Here is a 17,768-nt window from a genome sequence, read left to right on the forward strand (position 1 = left end):
CGTGCTGTTCATTGAGGCTCAATCAAGATGACCCTTAGATATAACGTACAAGATTAAACATCAATCCACGCAAGTCCAGTCCAACGGTCAATTTAATTTGCAAATGTTTAAATTATACAGCAACATACTTAACAGTAAAATGTGCATTTCCATATTAACAACTCCAATAATTTATAAAGTTTCACGCATTGAACTTGGTGGTAATCTGTTGAATGTAATAATTCAAACGCTGTTGTTGCCACCCTAACATTTCCACTGATAGAAACATATTTTGGGGACAAATTACTGGCCTAAACAAAACCAGGTGCAGTCTTCAGGGATCCTGTACATCTTCAGTTTTTAACGAGAGCTGAAAAATTCAACGGGGTTTTGTAGTGCAACCCCCAAATATTTACAACTCCCATCATTTGGTGTTTTTTTTCCCCTCCATGAAATTAAATCCAATATTGAAAATCTAAAACGCTCTTCTACACTTTCAATATACATAATGGGCTTCAAATTTGTATTATCAGGTCACACCCAAAGTCTTTTGTTGCAGCTAAATGTATTCAATCTGAAATACATCGCCATACAGATAAACGTTTTATCGATGGAGCGTTGTGTTGCAATTCGCGCACTGCACTATGTACCTGGCAAAATGAAGTGGATTCCCAGCTATGGCTAACATCCATGGGGAGTGATACCTGAATTGGTCCTGGGTATCCTCTTCATCAACTCACATTGACCAGCATGGTGAAGTATAATCAAACAATCCTCAGGACCGACATGGCATGAGAAGGCCTTCATTCATCGGTGGGTCGACAAAGGGTTTTTAAGAAATGATTTCATAAATCTCGACATGCTTCAAACAGGATACTATTCTAAAAGGCAGTCTTTCCATATGAACAGACACAGACATATACCAGCAAACCTTCAGCAGAGACAATTATTCAGATTTTTCAAGTGCAATTAAACCATTTCAAGTACCTTCGTTAAAACCCTTCAGTCGAAAGCTCCTTAATGTTGAGCTAACCAAGAGTATATTTAAATGTTGGTTCAGGCTATTGCACATTAATGGAGTGTAATAATTTAGTTATGTCACATCATTTGAGTATACCGAACCTCAATTATAGTTTAAAATATTTTTTTGCTCGTCAATGCAAAATTATAGATCAAGAAGTCAAGATATTCTGTCTAGTTTCAGTCTGAACTGAATACAGTAATTGATAAGCCTCCAACAACTAATAAGCTTCCACACAAAAAATACGCAATGCATTTTGCGTCTATTTTCATGTCAAAGGTCTATATGTGAATGAAATATGAATGCACAACAGCTGAATACGTATATCTGAAATGTATATATTTGGTGACTTATTTTCCTGGTTTATAAAATGTACAAGTACACCATAATCTCTAGCTGCTTAAGATTAGAGTCTGTGCATGCAGATTTATACATGTGCAATCGCCCTTGCAGACAACAGCCCTTTTGGGCAAGTGGCGATGGTGGTGAATTCCCTGCACCACAACCTCGGCAAGCTAGCCTTGACGGCCAAGCACAGAGTTATGCAACGTTAATGGTAGAGCACGGACAAAGGCATCATTAAATAGGCGCTCGCCAATAGTACATGTCATAGCAAAATGGGGAAAATGTTCGTTTTCTACGTAAGTATACTATATATGTATGATGGGTAAGCAGAAGAACACAATATTTTAGCATGTGTTACAGCAGTGCATAATTAATGTTGCTGCTGCTTGCCTATGGAATGTCATCATTCTCTTAAATTTGTACCACTCTATTAACTCATGATGTGCGATGCTTGTTTTAAATACGAGGCAGGTTCAGCCGCGAGTACGCAACCCGCTACATCGTTCGGCAATGTGTTTTTACTTCATCACAAAATTTCAGGCCTTATGGATCAGCCCCCCTCCGACTCATCTTGGTCTTGATCTCCTCTTCGGCACCGCGCAGGGCCTTGCTCTCGGCCGAGAAGAGAATGTACATGACGAGCGCGACGACCGCGGTGGCCAGCGCGCACATGCCCAACTCCGACGAGCAAAAGAGCGTTGACGAGAGCCCAGGGTCGTCCGGCTGGGAGCCCGAGATGAGAATCCACCGCAGGGTGGAGGCCACCAGCGCCACCACCTGGAGGAGCAGCAGCCCACCGGACAGCGAGCCCAGCTGCGCCGACAGAGTGCGGCGGCGCTCTGCGTGGCGGAAGCCCCGTGCCACTTCTGCACGCGCCTCCTCCAGCACTTCCTGCTCCTCTGAGCTTTCGGCTGCGAGAAAGATGTGAGGTGTGGACGTGCGACAGTACTCCAAATATAAGACAACTGTAACATCTTGCCGGTTTGGTGTCTGCTCTTCCTTCTGATAATAGGAAGCCACTGTAGCCATGGACTTTTAAATCGATATTGAAAACTAATTTCTTTCAAACTGCTTTGTGTTTAGTTTGTTGTCCTTCCCCCACACCTCTGATTAGCACGGTCGGCCTACGTAAGGTGTGGGAAAAGTTCAATATACATACAAAAAGCTTAATCTTACATGGTCAATTGATGATAACTTCACTCACCGATTTGTCCACCCATGTCGAGGACTCTACCAGACTGTTTTATCACATCCGTAGTGTGTTCAATCACCATGCTTCAGGCTAAAACATTTCACTTTGTTTCATTCCTCGCACGCCTCGACTTTGGAATTATCTCCCATCGTCTCTCTTCCCAATATTTTAACACGTTCCTTCGGAGTGGGCAGGTAGGAACTTGGTTGGACAGCACATTCGTGCACGACAGACAAATAATCCCTGGTGGGCAGTGTGGAAGCTGTTGTTCCTACCTGTATAAGTGCAGTGTATCGTTTCCTGTATAGTGTAGCGTGTAGGTTAAACGTTGAGTTTTATAAGGGCACCACGGGGTGACCAGCCCCTCCCCACCCCTCCCACCCGGCCCCACCCGGCCCCACCCCACCCAGCACCTCCCCAACCAGCCCCACCCCTCCCACCCTCCCCTCCCCTCCCACCCCCCACCCTCCCCTCCCACCCCCCACCCTCCCCTCCCCATATGCACGATAGACAAATAATCCCTGGTGGGCAGTGTGGAACCTGTTGTTCCTACCTGTATAACCTTGCTCAATTCAAGAAATGTATTCACTCTTTATCTATTATACCCTCAAATCTTCAAGTGCTGTTTGTTTCTGGCCATTTGTTGGGCCATTGGACCCCTGTACTCGGCAATCATGATTTAAACCATATTGAATTTAATAAAATTCTAACTATTCTCTGGGTCTTTCGGTAAAGTCACATAGATAGGTTCAAAGAAAATAGCAAAAAACTACGACGTTTCGACCGCCCGTGTTGCCATCGAAACGTCGTAGCTTTTTGTTATTTTCTTTGAACCTATCTACGTGACTTTACCGAAAGACCCAAAGAATATGAATTCCTGCAGTCACGAAAGCTTTAAGTCAAAATTCTACATCTTGGCATTTTCCCCATATATCCTGGTCCTCTTTCTCAAATTATTCCTGTCCTGCACCATCTCCATGTTCACTCCACAATCCAACATCACCTCCTTATAGGTCTCTCACTCGGTCTCCACCCTGTTGCTTTCATGTTCACCACCTTTCTTCTGTAGTTTTACTCTCTTCTTATGACATGTTCTAGCAACCCAAGTTGACTTTCTGAATATTATTAAATTCGAATTTTAAATAAGCTTGCTTGACCATTCTTGTCACAATTGACAGAACTTTGCATTTTTAAATCCTATATATTAAGTTCGCTTGCTTGCTTGCGTGCTTGCTTGCGTGCTTGCTTGCTTGCTTACGACCGTGCAAATCTTTCGGTCGTTTTTTAACCCACTTCCCGTGATCCAATCGAGCTGACATTTTCCACACAGACTCGTTGTGCGAGACAATTAATGTTCATGAAAAAAAATTCCCAACATTTTACACTTTTTAGGCAAAAAAACATTATTTTACATATATTCAAATAGAACGCATTCATGGCTTTGGCTGAACGTCACAGTGTAAGAGCCCAGAGCGTAACCCCTCCACAGGCCGTGGCGGAGTAGCGCAGTTGGTAGCGCCCTCGCTTCCCATGCCAAAGGTCGCGGGATCGATCCCCGCGTCCTCCACAGGCGAATATATTTTTAAATCCTTTATATTAAGTTCGCTGCCACGCATATAAAGGATTTATAGTGAAAAACTTCGTTTTTACGGGTTATACTTATTAACTGCCCATTTCGTGGTCTAACAACTTTGAAAACTGGTCACAAGAAAACTTTGCACAATATTCATCGAAACAAGCTGCACAATATTCTTGGTTCTTTCGGTTAAGTCACGTACAAGAGAAATACTAAACTAGTAAAAATACAACGATGACATTTATTTTTTATTTTTAACCAAGAATATGAATCCGTGCAGTCACGACAGCATTAAATCGAAATTTAAGCTGCATAATCTTTACTTTGCCATTTATAAGTTATCACTTGTGCAGATATGACTGAAGAATGTGCATTAACATTGATATATATATCTATATTGTAATAAAAAATGTAAATATAGGCTATCTATGAGACTTAAATTTAGAACAAGAGGCACAAGTGGTCAAAATGCAACAGCAGCCATTGGAGAAGATGACACGGGCCACTTTGAACCTGGCCCTTGCCCAACCCCTGTACTCACCTGGTGGAGATGGGTTGGCGAGTTTTGGATCGGGAATTTTTATGAGCAGGGTGGCAGTCACAGACTCGTGGTCCGAGAGAGGCAACCCCTGTCCATCGATGCTTATCCCTGTGGTCGTGTGGACGGCTTCACAGCTCATGGAAAACCCGGCCACACCCTGCCGTGCCGTGCCAGAGGAAAGAGCAACTACGGTGAGGTTCTAACTCACATGGCAAGGGCCATATTGATAAGTGATATTTTAAAAATATTTTCCCAACTATACAAAATACAATTTATGCCAAATAAAATACCAGAATACATTTATTTTCCATTACCACTCAAGTTCACATAATGGGGATTATGAAATATTGAATAAAAGTCCCTTTAAAATTCCATGGAACTTATTTTCATCTTTTAAAAATGAGATGCATTTAGTGACACGGCGCGTAACCTTGTGGGGAGATGAGTCGCGCATATGGAATGTGACGGCACCTTGGCCAAAAACGCTTTTACAAATGACACAATGACAAATTTGGGAAACCCTTTGATCAATTTAAATGCTTTCTATAGGGCAATTTCCCCATAGGAATGGAACTTTAAACTAAACTGTGATTTATATTGGTAAATTTTTATGAAAGTCATCGAGAGATATGACAGATCAGACACAGCTAATACTTTCCACATTAGTAGTTGTTAAAAATCTGCTCTGCTGCAGGCATTTAAGTAAGGATGATTACAGCTTGGAGCAACGATGTGGAATTCAGGACAGGCTGCTGAATGGGTGGTCATGCGGGCAGGCAACACCTTGTACAAAATGTAGTCGATGCGAATTCCATTTGGAAAGGCAGCCAGCTCATTTTTGCAGGTAAAGCAGTTCTGAGGCAGCAGCGTGCACCCATCCTGTGGCCCCTACAACACACAATGAGACAGTTATCATTTCACATTGAACAACAGCACCTTTGCAAACATTTCAACTCTTATTATTTGTAGTTCTTCATTACCTGGCATACAGGTAAACCTAAATCAAGCTACTGAATGCAAACCACTCTCCGCCCCTAAGCGTGTACTGCAGAAATCTACAGATATGTGCAAACAACTTTACTGGTTCCACATCAGTAGAAACTATGCATGTAATAATGAACCCCTCACACAGAGATGTGATAAATCATCGTGGCAATATAATGCAGAAATATACGTCTCATTTTAACAATACAAACACAATGTTTGTTGTTCACTTCATTAACATTAAGATAACGTGAGCATACAATTTGCAAAAAAAATATTAATAATTGACTACCAAATATTCTACATGTATCATAAGCGTAACAACATTTTTCATCAATTAATCTATGTACTGTTGCATGCCTATTATAAAGTAAACCCAGTAGATTACACGGATATGCAGATATCTTGGGAACCTTTACATAGAATTTAACTTGGGTTCTGAGTATTTTATTTAAATGGCGGCCAGTCTGGGGAGTAGACAATCGTTGTGGGGGAAGATGGCCGCCTTGCCTCGTATTTTTGGGCCTTCTCATACGAGTCGGTGAGGCCGGCCACCGAGCGTAGCAACCGATTTCCCAGGTCCCCCGGGTGCATGTTGAGGTCTCCTCCAAGGAGAACCACATTGGCCACGTGCGACGTGTGACTGCGGTGGGCGGTGACGGGGGGGGGGTAAAATTAGTACATTTTATATACAGAATGTACTTGGGGGTGAAGGTAGCTCTGTGAAAAATATGTTAACAGGCCCAACTTGTATGAAATTATTACATTAGTGTGTTGGTTGTAAGTGTATGGAGCATATTATCAAAATGATGACTATATATGCAGTTACTGTGCTGTTGCTAAAGCAATGACTTACACATTACAGGCGTTTAAGGTTCAGCTTTAAAAACCCCAACTTTCATCCATTGCTTAATAATACTTTATCATGTTAGAAAGTGCGGGCTTGTGAATGTGGGAAGCATGATGTGGCAGCATAGAAGTACAGTACAACATGGATTTGGCTACATTTCACTCTTATACCCACCACATAGCCCTACACTTCCTATGACCTCTGTTTGTTTATGGTGGTCAACCTTCCAAGCACTATCCAGGCTCAACGCCGCTTCGAAGATCCGCTGAGATTGGGTGCATTCTGGTTGATTAGATCATAGTCTCTGATTGTTTAATATGCTGTTACTTATCCTATTACATTGCCTGGAATTAAAATCCCTTGATTAAACACAATGAACACCTGAGTGGACTTTGGCCAACAGACTTATAAATTATTTGACATGTTGGTGAAATCGAACCTATGTAATGGGGAAACTATCACTTGCTCATTGATAAGTAATGACTGTGGCTGTGAGTGCTACTGTTACCGCTTCTCATTGCAGAGCCACATGTGCACGAGACCAGATCCAGTGTTGTTTGGATGTTTGCCTTAATTGGCCCCACAACTCCTCAACTCCAACTCTTAGCAATGGAGTGAATTGCCGAGACCTTGTAGGACTGGAATTCCTTCAGCAGCAAACACAAAGCCAGTTGACAAATCCAAAGAAGAAGCACAACTGCAAATGCTTAAAATCGATAATTTGTAACTGTTAACCAGGCTAGAAAAACTGATGTAAAGGACTTCTGCAAATGTGAAATTACAATTACCCAAACATTTGCAGCATCACATTTCAGCCTTTTAGGCAACAAAGGGTAAATGTGCCAATTCACGTCAATAATTTTTACGTTACAACACACACTAAAACAAGGGCAGCAAGGTACAAATGAATATCGCAAAAGGTTATGTTTATTGATTGTCATCTGCAACCCAGACTGATGTTCAGTATATAGTCAGCAACTTCTTTTTTTCTACCTCATCTATTAGTTGCCACATGGAGGCTGACGATGAGGCTGCAATAATTCTTGCACTGCTCGTCCTTGGCCACAGCGATTACTTCCGATACACCTTCGTTGTTATATTTTAGGTCGTCCTTTTTTCTACCACTTCACCTCTTGTGTGAATGGTCTCTACTTCTCGCTCATTCCATGTGACAGTGCAAGGGATATTGATGGTACATTTTTGGCCTGTTATATTTCCACACGTCCAAATCAAAGGCGTTTTGAAAGTCTTTATACCTTTTGCACCAAAGTCTGCTGCTAACTTAGCATCTTCCTGTTATTTGCTAGTGACTGCGTAGGTTGTGTGACAGTGTGCGATGGGGAGCAGGTGTGTGGCATGTACCGGATGACTTGGGCAAGCTCCCAGGCCTGCAGCACGCGGTGTGGGTGGTAGGCATCCTTCTCGCGGTTGTACTCTGCATGCAGCTATGACAACCAAGAACACCGGGACAACAATAAAGCAAGGGAGTTCAATATAAATACATACATCACCAGGTAACTAATCTATCCCTTCAGGTACAACCATCGTTTTGGGGAAATTCACGATGAATTAACATTTTTTGTTTCTCTGTTCATGTTGACTTGTTACATCAAGTGACAAAGATAGCCTGTGCTTTAGATTTGTGAGTTACACTTAGGCAAAAGGAACCTAAAGGAACTTAAAAATGGCCATAAATTAGAGTACAAGAACTGCACAGATAGCGGTCTTCTGTGAGAATGAAAACTCAACTGTACAAGTATTTTGGAGATTTGAGACGCCTACTTAAAATAAATGCGTACTCAAAACAAACAGCTCTTTTAGAAACATACCTCGACTCCTGGGCTGTCTCAAATGAGTTTTAAACTTACTTACAGGGGTGTCTATAACGGTATAATTCATGACCGTACTAAAGCATTATAATCAGTTAAGACTATAGACCGTTAAGTGTGGTTGAAATGTTCGTGACGTATTCTTTCTGCACAAGGTAACAAACAAAAAGCTTCGATGGTTTTCAACAACGTATAACAAAAGCATTTTAAACCATCACAGCCGAGATGATGGCAAACACATTGGACTCTCTCAAATATCGATAGAATGCGTGTTGCCCATGCCATAGCAGATGTGGAGATTTAAAGGGAGGAAACTCAAAAGACAAAAGTCTTCACTAATGAAGCTTCCAACATGTATCAGATAGCCTGGGATAAGTATCTAAAAGACAAACGCTATTCTTTCTACAGAAAAATCTTGGATTGCGAGTAACTTGGTCTGCAAGTGTTTTGCAAGACGAGCACATTTTTTAAATAAATATTAATTTGATAAACGAGCGAGGTCTTGCAATACGAGTAGTACGTGTATACGCTTTGTCTGCCGAGCGTCACGTGATCACAACTGATATATGAGTGCTTTGGATTACAAACACGTTTCCGGAACGAATTATGCTCGCAATCCAAGGTTTTACTGTATGTATATTAAAATTCTTTGGTTCCATACGTAGCCGACTGTACTAATTGGAGGAGCGGGGGAAGGACAACAAACTAAACACAAAAAGCAGTTCTAAGGAAGTGGGTTATCATCAACCTGAGATGCATTCTTTTTAGCCTTCATAGTGTGCCTTTAGTTGACAAAAACCCGGCAATTCAACGTATAGAATAAAACATACCATGTCTATGTATTACTTTTAAAGTTGCATAACAGCAGTACTCAAGGAACGTTCGAACTGTACAACGCGACATGAACAAAGTGCCTACGTGTGTGATGTAAGTGTTGACGGTGATTCCTCCAATGTCAATCACAGCCAAGCCAACGGCTTTGCCTCCAAACCAGTCTCCATGGTTCACCTGCAACACAACACCATGTGCACATTGGCACAGTTTAATGCATGTTACTAATGCCCTTCAATCATGTGGCGAAGCCTCACTGCCTCAACTGCTTTGCAAGAGGGTTCTGCATTGACCTGTTTGGCCAATTCTATTTGTGAGTAGTTTGGCTTGTGGGAGGAAAACTGGAAGAGCAAGACAGAACCTGCATCACAAGGGGTAGGACACTCAAAGCTCTGTCCAGGTAAATCCAAGAAATAATTTCTGCATTGCTCCCTGTTGGTGACCCCACACCCAGCATTAAGCACAGGAAAGGTATGGCATGGCATATATTTTCTACACATGTAATCTTTTTATTTGAAGAATAAATCAAGATAAAGGGTGTATTATAGTTAATGCCACGAACAGTCATGCCCAATGAAATTTGGCAAAGGAGATTAATTGAATGTCCCCAGAATTGCTAAATCTTTTATTGTTTTTGTATGTAATATGATGACAAAAATGGACAACCAGCATGAAGTGACTAAAATAGGATCAGATAACATACCCAAGCCAGGTTTCATATTGTCTGTAAAGAGAAGTAAGTGCACGTGGGCAGATCAACATCACGGGGGAATATTAAGGGCTACTGGCCTAGACACTAAGCACAGTGGCAGCCAAAGGAGAGAACGTGCCCGAGAAGATGTTCACCGCGGAGGTGTAACGATGAAACCAGCCCGTGTGCAGCAGCTAGACGATCATGGAAGGGACCCCAGCTTAGCAAAGCCTTCTTCTAGCAGTGGGGCAAAGGTCGCAAACGGGTTTTGATTCCTTACCCGTACCCGGCCGCACCAGGGTCGCAAATGGGTACCCGTACCCGGCCGGGTAGGGTACGGGTATCGGGTACCCGATTGCGACCTCTGGGATGAAGCCATGTTGCAGGCGCGGGTGGGTTGATTCTAGGAACTTGAATTGTGAGAAGAGACAAGACGTTGGGAAATGAGTGACAAACGGTTACTCACCAGTGACTCACGGCCTACCCGTACCCGGCCACACCAGGGTCGCAAACGGGTACCCGTACCCAGCCGGGTACGGGTACGGGTATCGGGTAGGGTACGGGTATCGGGTATCGGGTAGGGTACGGGTATCGGGTACCCGATTGCGACCTCTGCAGTGGGGTAATCACAGCTGGTGATAATCATGCATATCCCCAGGGCACTGAAAGGCAGGTCCTTGGACCTTGTCATTTTAATTTGGTAAGTGCTATGCTGCAATGCACTTTGCCTTAGCGGACACACACTGAGCAACTGCTTCTTAAAAACTTGGCAGCAGTGCAGATGCTGACATCAGCAAGTTTCTTTTTCCATTTTTGCATAAAGTGTGATTGATAAATGCAGGTTACCATGTATGGGTAGCCGTTGACAGAATACTTGAAGAGCAGGGTGTCCACGAGCGGGTGTTTGGAGAGGATGCACAGGCCACTCCCAATGACTCCACTGTGCAAAAACATCGTAGCATCATAAACATGTTTTACTATGTCATACAGGGCCTCGGAGTGTTAAACACAAGACATAAGACTGATTGAGAGAGGTAGTTAATAGAAACTCATTCCTACTTTGCTCGCTATTATACAAAATGCATCTGCCATTTTCCATACGTATCCGAAACTAGAATTTGTTTTCAGTAAATCTCATTATAGCAATTAATAGCACCTCCGATTAGCATGGTTGGCGATGTACTGTGCGAAAGAAGTTCCACATATATACAATAGGAAAAAAACACACAAAGATGACATGTAGGTTTCCCACCACAACTGTACGCAAGCTACGGTTAAAGTAAACCCTTGTAATTGTTACCTCCTGAAGTAATGCGAGTGTGGGTAGGTCTCCCTGGTGCAGTCCTTTATTTGCAAGTAATCTTTCTCACTCCACACCTGTTGTACAGAAATGAAGGCAGAGTTTAGGCTAACTCAGAGTGACGAAGGTGCCCCAGACCGTCTTGTGCCCACACGGTGCTTTCATTAGATAGGCTCGACGTCCGACTTAAAGGACAACAAAGAACTTGCCTCCTGCAGCATCACGATGTCGTACTTTTCGGCGAGTAGGCGCTTCTGCAGGAGGTCATAGCGTTCGCTGCACTGCTTGCTTAGGTACCGAATGCCCCTGTCGGAGAAAGAATGGATTTCATACAAGTGTCGAGCCGTGCTTCGTGATTACAGATGGAGACCAGGGTCGAATATTCAGGGCTGCTTGCCGTTTATTCACACCGACGTTCGCACACTTCTTCCTGTCGCGAGTAGCCCCTACTCCCCGACTCTCGCCCTCTCGCTGGACTCCCTCGACCTCCGTCCAGGCTACCCCCCTACTCATCCACCCCTAGCCTCCTTTGTCTCTCCGGCCCAGGAGCCTTTCTCCCTGAAACGTGCCTCCTCTCTCTCTCCCCAACTCCCCTTTCTCACTCTCCCCTCCCCTTCCGTCCAGGTTCCCCTTTTATCCCCTTAGCCCGGCTCCTCCCTTTAACCTGGCTCTCCTACCTGGGGTCTTTCTACTTACCCTCCACTCTCTCTCCCTTCTGGCACTCCCCTTTCTGCTTGGACCCCTTCCCGCTGTTGCCCCTCGTTGGGTCCCCATAGTACTCCTCGACACAAGATTTACATTTTAATTTGCTGCACGATGTTACACACAGTGATAAAACTCAACAAATTGTCCTCCCCCACTTATGAACAATGTCAAATGAAAAACGCTGATATGAATGATTAAATTGAATAGCTGTACATGCAATGACGTACAGAGTAATTGTAGTCACAAGGTCACTGATGGTGCTTTATGGCAGTGGTTCCTCAACCTTCGCTCTTACATGCAACTCAGCTATTGATTTGGAAGGCAATTCTGTATGCGATGCACAGATGATTGCTGATAGGCACGTAAATGTTAACTATTTATAGTTGAGTCCATTAAGGATGAAACTGAAAATCACTCTGGTATTTAAAAAAAAAACATATACAGCTGTTTTGATAAGGAACACGCGATTCACCCCTTTCATGTAATTTTTATCTCAGAGATTAAAAACAAACAGCCTGTTCTTTCATCTCACACAATAGGAATGGACGTAAATAATAAATAAATGTTATCAACTACAAAAAAAGACGCAGGCTGACCTGGGTACATGGGAAAACACAAAAAATACACGCGTACCAGTCGGTTGTGTGGCCTTGTTTTGGAGTGCCGTTGTGAAAAACCACTTCCACCCACCAAATCTCTGAATAGGTCAGCAAGACATTCTGCCAACGCATTAACTTTATAAAAAATAAATTAAGAAAAACAAGGTTAGATAGCATCCAGATTACTCAACAAAGACATGGTCTCATGACTTTGTTGAGCGGAGAAAGCGAAGCAAACAGCAAAGCAAGTGCCAAAGAGCCATTTAAAATGCACTCTTTTGTTATTTACATACAAGTACTTCATTGTTCATAAATAACAAACCTCAACTCATTCGTCAATAATACTATCTTGAACGAAAAATTACACATGAGGGGGCGTTTCGGGCAATGTATATTCTTCATAGCACACAAAGCCATTGTTTCGTATCACGCTCACGGTTCATATTACCAGCAGTTAAGAGTGAGGACCCTCAGGCGGATGCAAGACTTGTCCGAATGCATGCTGCTGCGAGCTTCGTCTCGTTGCCTTGGTGGTGCTGCTGCTGCTGGTCGTTTGGTTAGTGGATGTCGAGTCGAACCTGTGTGTTTATAGCAACAGTAAAACTCTCATCTCCACAATCAGCAGCTCCAGAACGTTGGCGAACACCAATATCCGTAACAAGGGTCTGATCACGAATCCCAAGAAGCAGGCTTCAGGATTGAATCCACCCTGAAAAAACTATGGTCCACATGAATTAATATCCGCGACTTTCACGACAGCTCCCAAACAAAACCTTCACAAGTGGACATTCAAAGAAAGCGTGGTGAGCAATTGTGAAAACACGAGACCATGGACTAACTGCACAGCAGTGAATCTCTGAATTCAAAACGGAATTCAATGAATCCACCGCCGCACATCAACTGAAAGCCATTTTCCTGGCCAACTAATCTGGACTTAAGACTTTCCACGTCGCTATTAATCCAGCCATGTGTAAGAAGAATACCAGCTTTAAAAAAAACCCACTCACAATGGCCAAAAGGCACCGTCATCAACCATTCTCAATCCACTGCTGGATGAATTTCTCTCCCAACGGGGTCCCGTTTCCTTCTACATTTTGTCATTCCTGGCCACTGCGAACCGGCTGGCACAATGCGCTGGTGCGCACTGCGTCAAACGAGAATGCCTTGAACGCGGTCAATTTCACACGAAATTGAACCCAAACTCCAGCCCAGGGTGACGGAATTAAAGCGGTCGGAGACGGAACAAAAGCGCAGAGCCCTCGAGTCAAGGGGCGCGCAGTCTGCAAACCCATCAACAATGACAAACAACGTCGCTTTCGGCGACGCACAATTACGACCGCAAGGAAAAACATCTAAACGATGACATTGCTGCCTTGTTTCACTCGATATCGCTCCGAGCATCACAGCGGGATTCGTAAGCATGTAACGTAAACAAAGGCAGCAATAACAATAACAGCAGCGTGTGTGCGGCGTCTCGACCCAAGCCCTCGCCAATTTAACCATCGCACGCGAATTCGCACAGATCTCGTTCATTAAGAGAGAGAGAGAAAGAAAAGGAGAGACACGGGGGTGGTGGAAGACTCAAGTTACTTCAGGCTATTTGAAGAGCAGACTGGCACTCTCGAGATGACATTCGCCGTTGTATCTGTGTAGGGTTTTGTTTAATTATTATCGCCTAAGTAGAAAGAGCGCAAAATCAAACGTCTCGGTCTGTCGCTCGCTCAAAGCGCGGAGCGGCTCACCAAGTGCCCTCACCTCGCCCTGGGTCGCCACGGAGCCGGCAATACACGCGCTTCCGGGTCCGGGGAAACCACGCCCACGACCTCGCCTCATTTGCATGCAAGTACCACGCCCCCTTTTTCTCTTCCCCCCTTTCTTACCCCTTTCTTACCCCTTTCTTACCCCTCTCACCCCTTCCCCCTCTCATCCCTCCCCCCTTTCACCCCCTCTCACCCCCTCCCCCTTTCCCCCCCTCTAATCCCCTCCCCCCTTTCACCCCCTCTCACCCCTCCCCCTTTCACCCCCTCTCACCCCTCCCCCCCCCCTCTCATCCCCTCCCCCCTCTCATCCCCTCCCCCCTCTCACCCCCTCCCCCCTTTCACCCCCCCACCCCCTCTCACCCCCTCCCCCCTTTCACCCCCTCTCACCCCTCCCCCTTTCAACCCCTCTCACCCCCTTCCCCCCTTTCACCCCCTCTCACCCCTCCCCCCTTGCACCCCCCCCCCCATCTCTCTCGGCGCCTATTGGTTCGTTGCAAAGCACTAAAATTGAAAGCACTTTGACCCATCATGCGCTTAACTTCTATGATTACGATTTGTTTAATGTTACCAGCTAAGGCCCACTGAGCTATACTGTAGAACCCCACTTAACGACCACCCCTGTTAACGACTAATCGCTTAACAACGGGGCCTCCAGAGAGCCCAATGTGTAGTGTATAGTGCAGTGTATAGTAGTGTATAGTGTAATGTATACTAGTGTAAACTTGTGTAAAGTAGAACCCCTCTTAACGACAACCCCTGTTAACGACTAATCGCTGTTTCTTTTAATATTGTTTTTAATGCTGTTAGTATCTTTATGCATTAATATCCATTGTTTAAATATTTAAAAGTATATTTTTTAGGTGAAAAAGGGTAACTTTCTATGCTATCAAAACAAAGTAATCAATTAACATGTATTTCTTATACTCGCTTAATGACCGAATCACTTAATGACCGGTTTCTTGAAATCAATTTCCGTCGTTAAGAGGGGTTCCGATGTACAGCTCTTTATCAGAATGCGATTTCAACCCTCGATGACGCTTGGAGAGCTGAATGGAGTTCAAAATAACTCAAAATAACGCCACCATGTGAAAGACACAACGCAGAAGATGCCTCTGGGTTTGATCTTCCACGAAGCTCATGCTCCAGCCGAAATCGCATCCACTGAACAACATTCTATGGCAGGTGCGAAAACCCGATGCACAAAATATGGAAATTTCGATTTAAGGCTTTCGTGACTGCAGGGATTCATCTTCTTGGTTCTTTCGGTAAAGTCACGTAGAAGGGGAATAATAAAATAATAAAAATAAAACATAATAAAATACAATTCTCACGACGTTTCGGCCACAACGCAAGCAGCCATCCTCAGGTGAAGAACAGGCCTGTGGCCGAAACGTCGTGAGAATTGTATTTTATTATGTTTTATTTTTATTATTTTATTATTTCCCTTCTACGTGACTTTACCGAAAGAACCAAGAAGAAAAATATGGAAAGTTAAGAACTATCCAGTATGCAACTGTGGTCAGTCCAAAACAGACCGCACAACATATAACGACGCAATGGCTGATCCACAAATATAAAGGAGCAAGGCCGTAATTATAATATATATTGGGGGGGACACATCCCCTCCAATATTCAAATATGTTCAAAATGTCCCCCCCCAATATATTGCTATAATAAATGTGCTATGCTATGTAAATAAAAACAACTATTTGCCAGACCTTGGCCACAATATCTGGACTTGTATTCATATAAATCAATGCATAGATTTATGTTTATATGATTGTGGTTATGGTTGTACTTTATTAATCCATAATCTCTGCCATTACATACAATGCATCAAGAAATGGTAAAAAAGTAAAAACAGAGCAATGTAATACAATACACTATTAAACATTATTGTGAAAAATAAAAAAAGTCCATCCCATGTGTTAGTGAATTTTTCAATATTTTAGGCAGGAAATAAGTTTTCAAATTTCGATATTTTTCTGGGTTGGGACCCACAGACACCCTGGAAGATTTGGTCCCCCCCAATGTTGACTCCATGGCTACGGCCTTGCAAAGGAGACATCAGGGAGATCCACTCCGCTGCTCTTGACGCTGTTGTCTGGCCTGACCACCTGAATGTGAAATTGTAGCTGTCGTTCTGCGTCTACATCAGCCGTACGACAAGAAAACGCAACTAAAATAATTCAACAACACTGTGTGTAACCTTCAAAGGATTCATAACCGGAAGTTTATTGTCCGACTAAATTACCCATTAAGCTATGCAGCTCTTCTTCAAGGGCGATTCGACCAGCAGACAGACACATACATAAATAAACACGATATAAACATATGAAAGTTTAACACATAGGCTTTCGCGACTAATATCATCCATAATAGAGGTTTTTTTTGTACTAGTGACGAATTGGCATGTTCTGTTTACGTGACAACCCTTACTAGTTGGCTGTGTCGGGTGGTGGTGGGTTTTAACGACACATTTATATATTTACGCGATCTAACCCAAACCCTCTATTATGGAAAACATTAAAATATAAACAAAAGAATTATACCCAAATTATATTACAAAAAAGTCCGCATATTTGCATTTGTATTGGGATTTACATAGAAATTAAAAGACGTTTCTGGCAATGGACCTTCTTCATAGCACATGAATAGTAGGGATGGAGAGTCGATCCCGGAACAATAGATTCCCTCTTCCTGAATGGAGTCGATTCCAGCCCCAAGAAAGATTCCAAATCTGGGAATCGAAATCACACGATTGGCTTAATTCTAGATTTGAAGCTTTCGTGACTGCAAGGATTCATATTCTGAGGTTTTGTCGGTAAAGTCACGTAGGTAAAAAATAATAATAAAATAAAATAGTACAAATTTATTTAAATGATTTATTTTCATTTATTATTTTTTTTGAATATTTTTACCTACGCGACTTTACCGAAAAAACCTAAGAGTACGATTGTCTTATATGTAATTAATTTAATACAATCCTAATTGATTTAATTGACGAGTCATTATAAATGCTTCTTGTTGTTAGTTATCATCTGATGTATTAAACGTTACTTGGTAGTGATATATTCTTTGGGTCTTTCGATAAAGTCACGTAGATAGGTTCAAAGAAAATAACAAACCTATCTACGTGACTTTACCGAAAGACGCAAAGAATATTAATGTAACAAATCTAATGCACTCGATTATAGGCGCCGTTGAGTCTCCTGTCAATCAGGCGATTGGAGGGGGAGGTCGCAATTCCACAACAGCATTAGCAGCAGCAGCAATGTCAAAAATGTCAGCCGCGTGGCGTTAACTTTTCGCTTGTTGGGGGCCGTCCATAAATGACGTCACGCACCTAGGGGGGGGGGGTCAGACATTTGTGACGATGTGTGACGAGGGGGGCGGGGTGAGAAATGTGACGTCACATCAAAATGCGCAATTTTAAATAAATATAGACAACACGTTCTACTTAATTAAATAGACTTTTTAATAAATGTTTTCTCTTACAACATCAGAGTGCAGCGCCACATTAAATACGCACTACAATCACAATTGGTTAAAGCGATTTGAAGCA

The 17,768-nt window shown here is 43.1% G+C and overlaps 1 protein-coding gene across 5 annotated transcripts; it reads right to left on the bottom strand.

Moving 5' to 3' along the window:
- Window positions 1-74: 74 nt before the first annotated feature.
- LOC144720256 (sphingomyelin phosphodiesterase 2-like) lies at window positions 75-14,281 on the bottom strand. Of its 5 annotated transcripts, none has more exons than XM_078596845.1 (11): window positions 14,199-14,281; window positions 12,892-13,021; window positions 11,349-11,445; window positions 11,140-11,216; window positions 10,686-10,779; window positions 9,236-9,325; window positions 7,851-7,933; window positions 6,149-6,281; window positions 5,438-5,542; window positions 4,655-4,811; window positions 75-2,256 (listed from the first exon to the last, which is right to left on the bottom strand). In XM_078596845.1, the coding sequence occupies exons 2-11, from the start codon at window positions 12,942-12,944 to the stop codon at window positions 1,889-1,891; spliced, it is 1,257 nt and encodes a 418-aa protein (XP_078452971.1). In that variant the 5' UTR covers window positions 12,945-13,021; window positions 14,199-14,281; the 3' UTR covers window positions 75-1,888. The 5 variants fall into 5 exon arrangements, with proteins under 5 accessions (XP_078452971.1, XP_078452972.1, XP_078452970.1 ...); XM_078596846.1 differs by having other exon boundaries at window positions 14,186-14,268; XM_078596844.1 differs by lacking the exon at window positions 14,199-14,281 and adding an exon at window positions 14,034-14,178.
- Window positions 14,282-17,768: the final 3,487 nt, after the last annotated feature.

This window comes from Lampetra planeri, chromosome 8 (genome assembly GCF_965212315.1).
Source record: "Lampetra planeri chromosome 8, kcLamPlan1.2.h2, whole genome shotgun sequence".
Lineage (NCBI taxonomy): Eukaryota > Metazoa > Chordata > Hyperoartia > Petromyzontiformes > Petromyzontidae > Lampetra > Lampetra planeri.

Excerpts from the sequence above, each read along its gene's own strand:
- LOC144720256 (XM_078596843.1), bottom strand. The coding sequence starts at position 12,575 with ATGCGTTGGCAGAATGTCTTGCTGACCTATTCAGAGATTTGGTGGGTG. Across the intron at positions 7,934-9,235 it reads TCAACACTTACATCACACAC|CTGCATGCAGAGTACAACCG; the intron begins GTAGGCACTTTG and ends TGGTTGTCATAG. Across the intron at positions 2,257-4,654 it reads CGCCAACCCATCTCCACCAG|CCGAAAGCTCAGAGGAGCAG; the intron begins GTGAGTACAGGG and ends TCTTTCTCGCAG.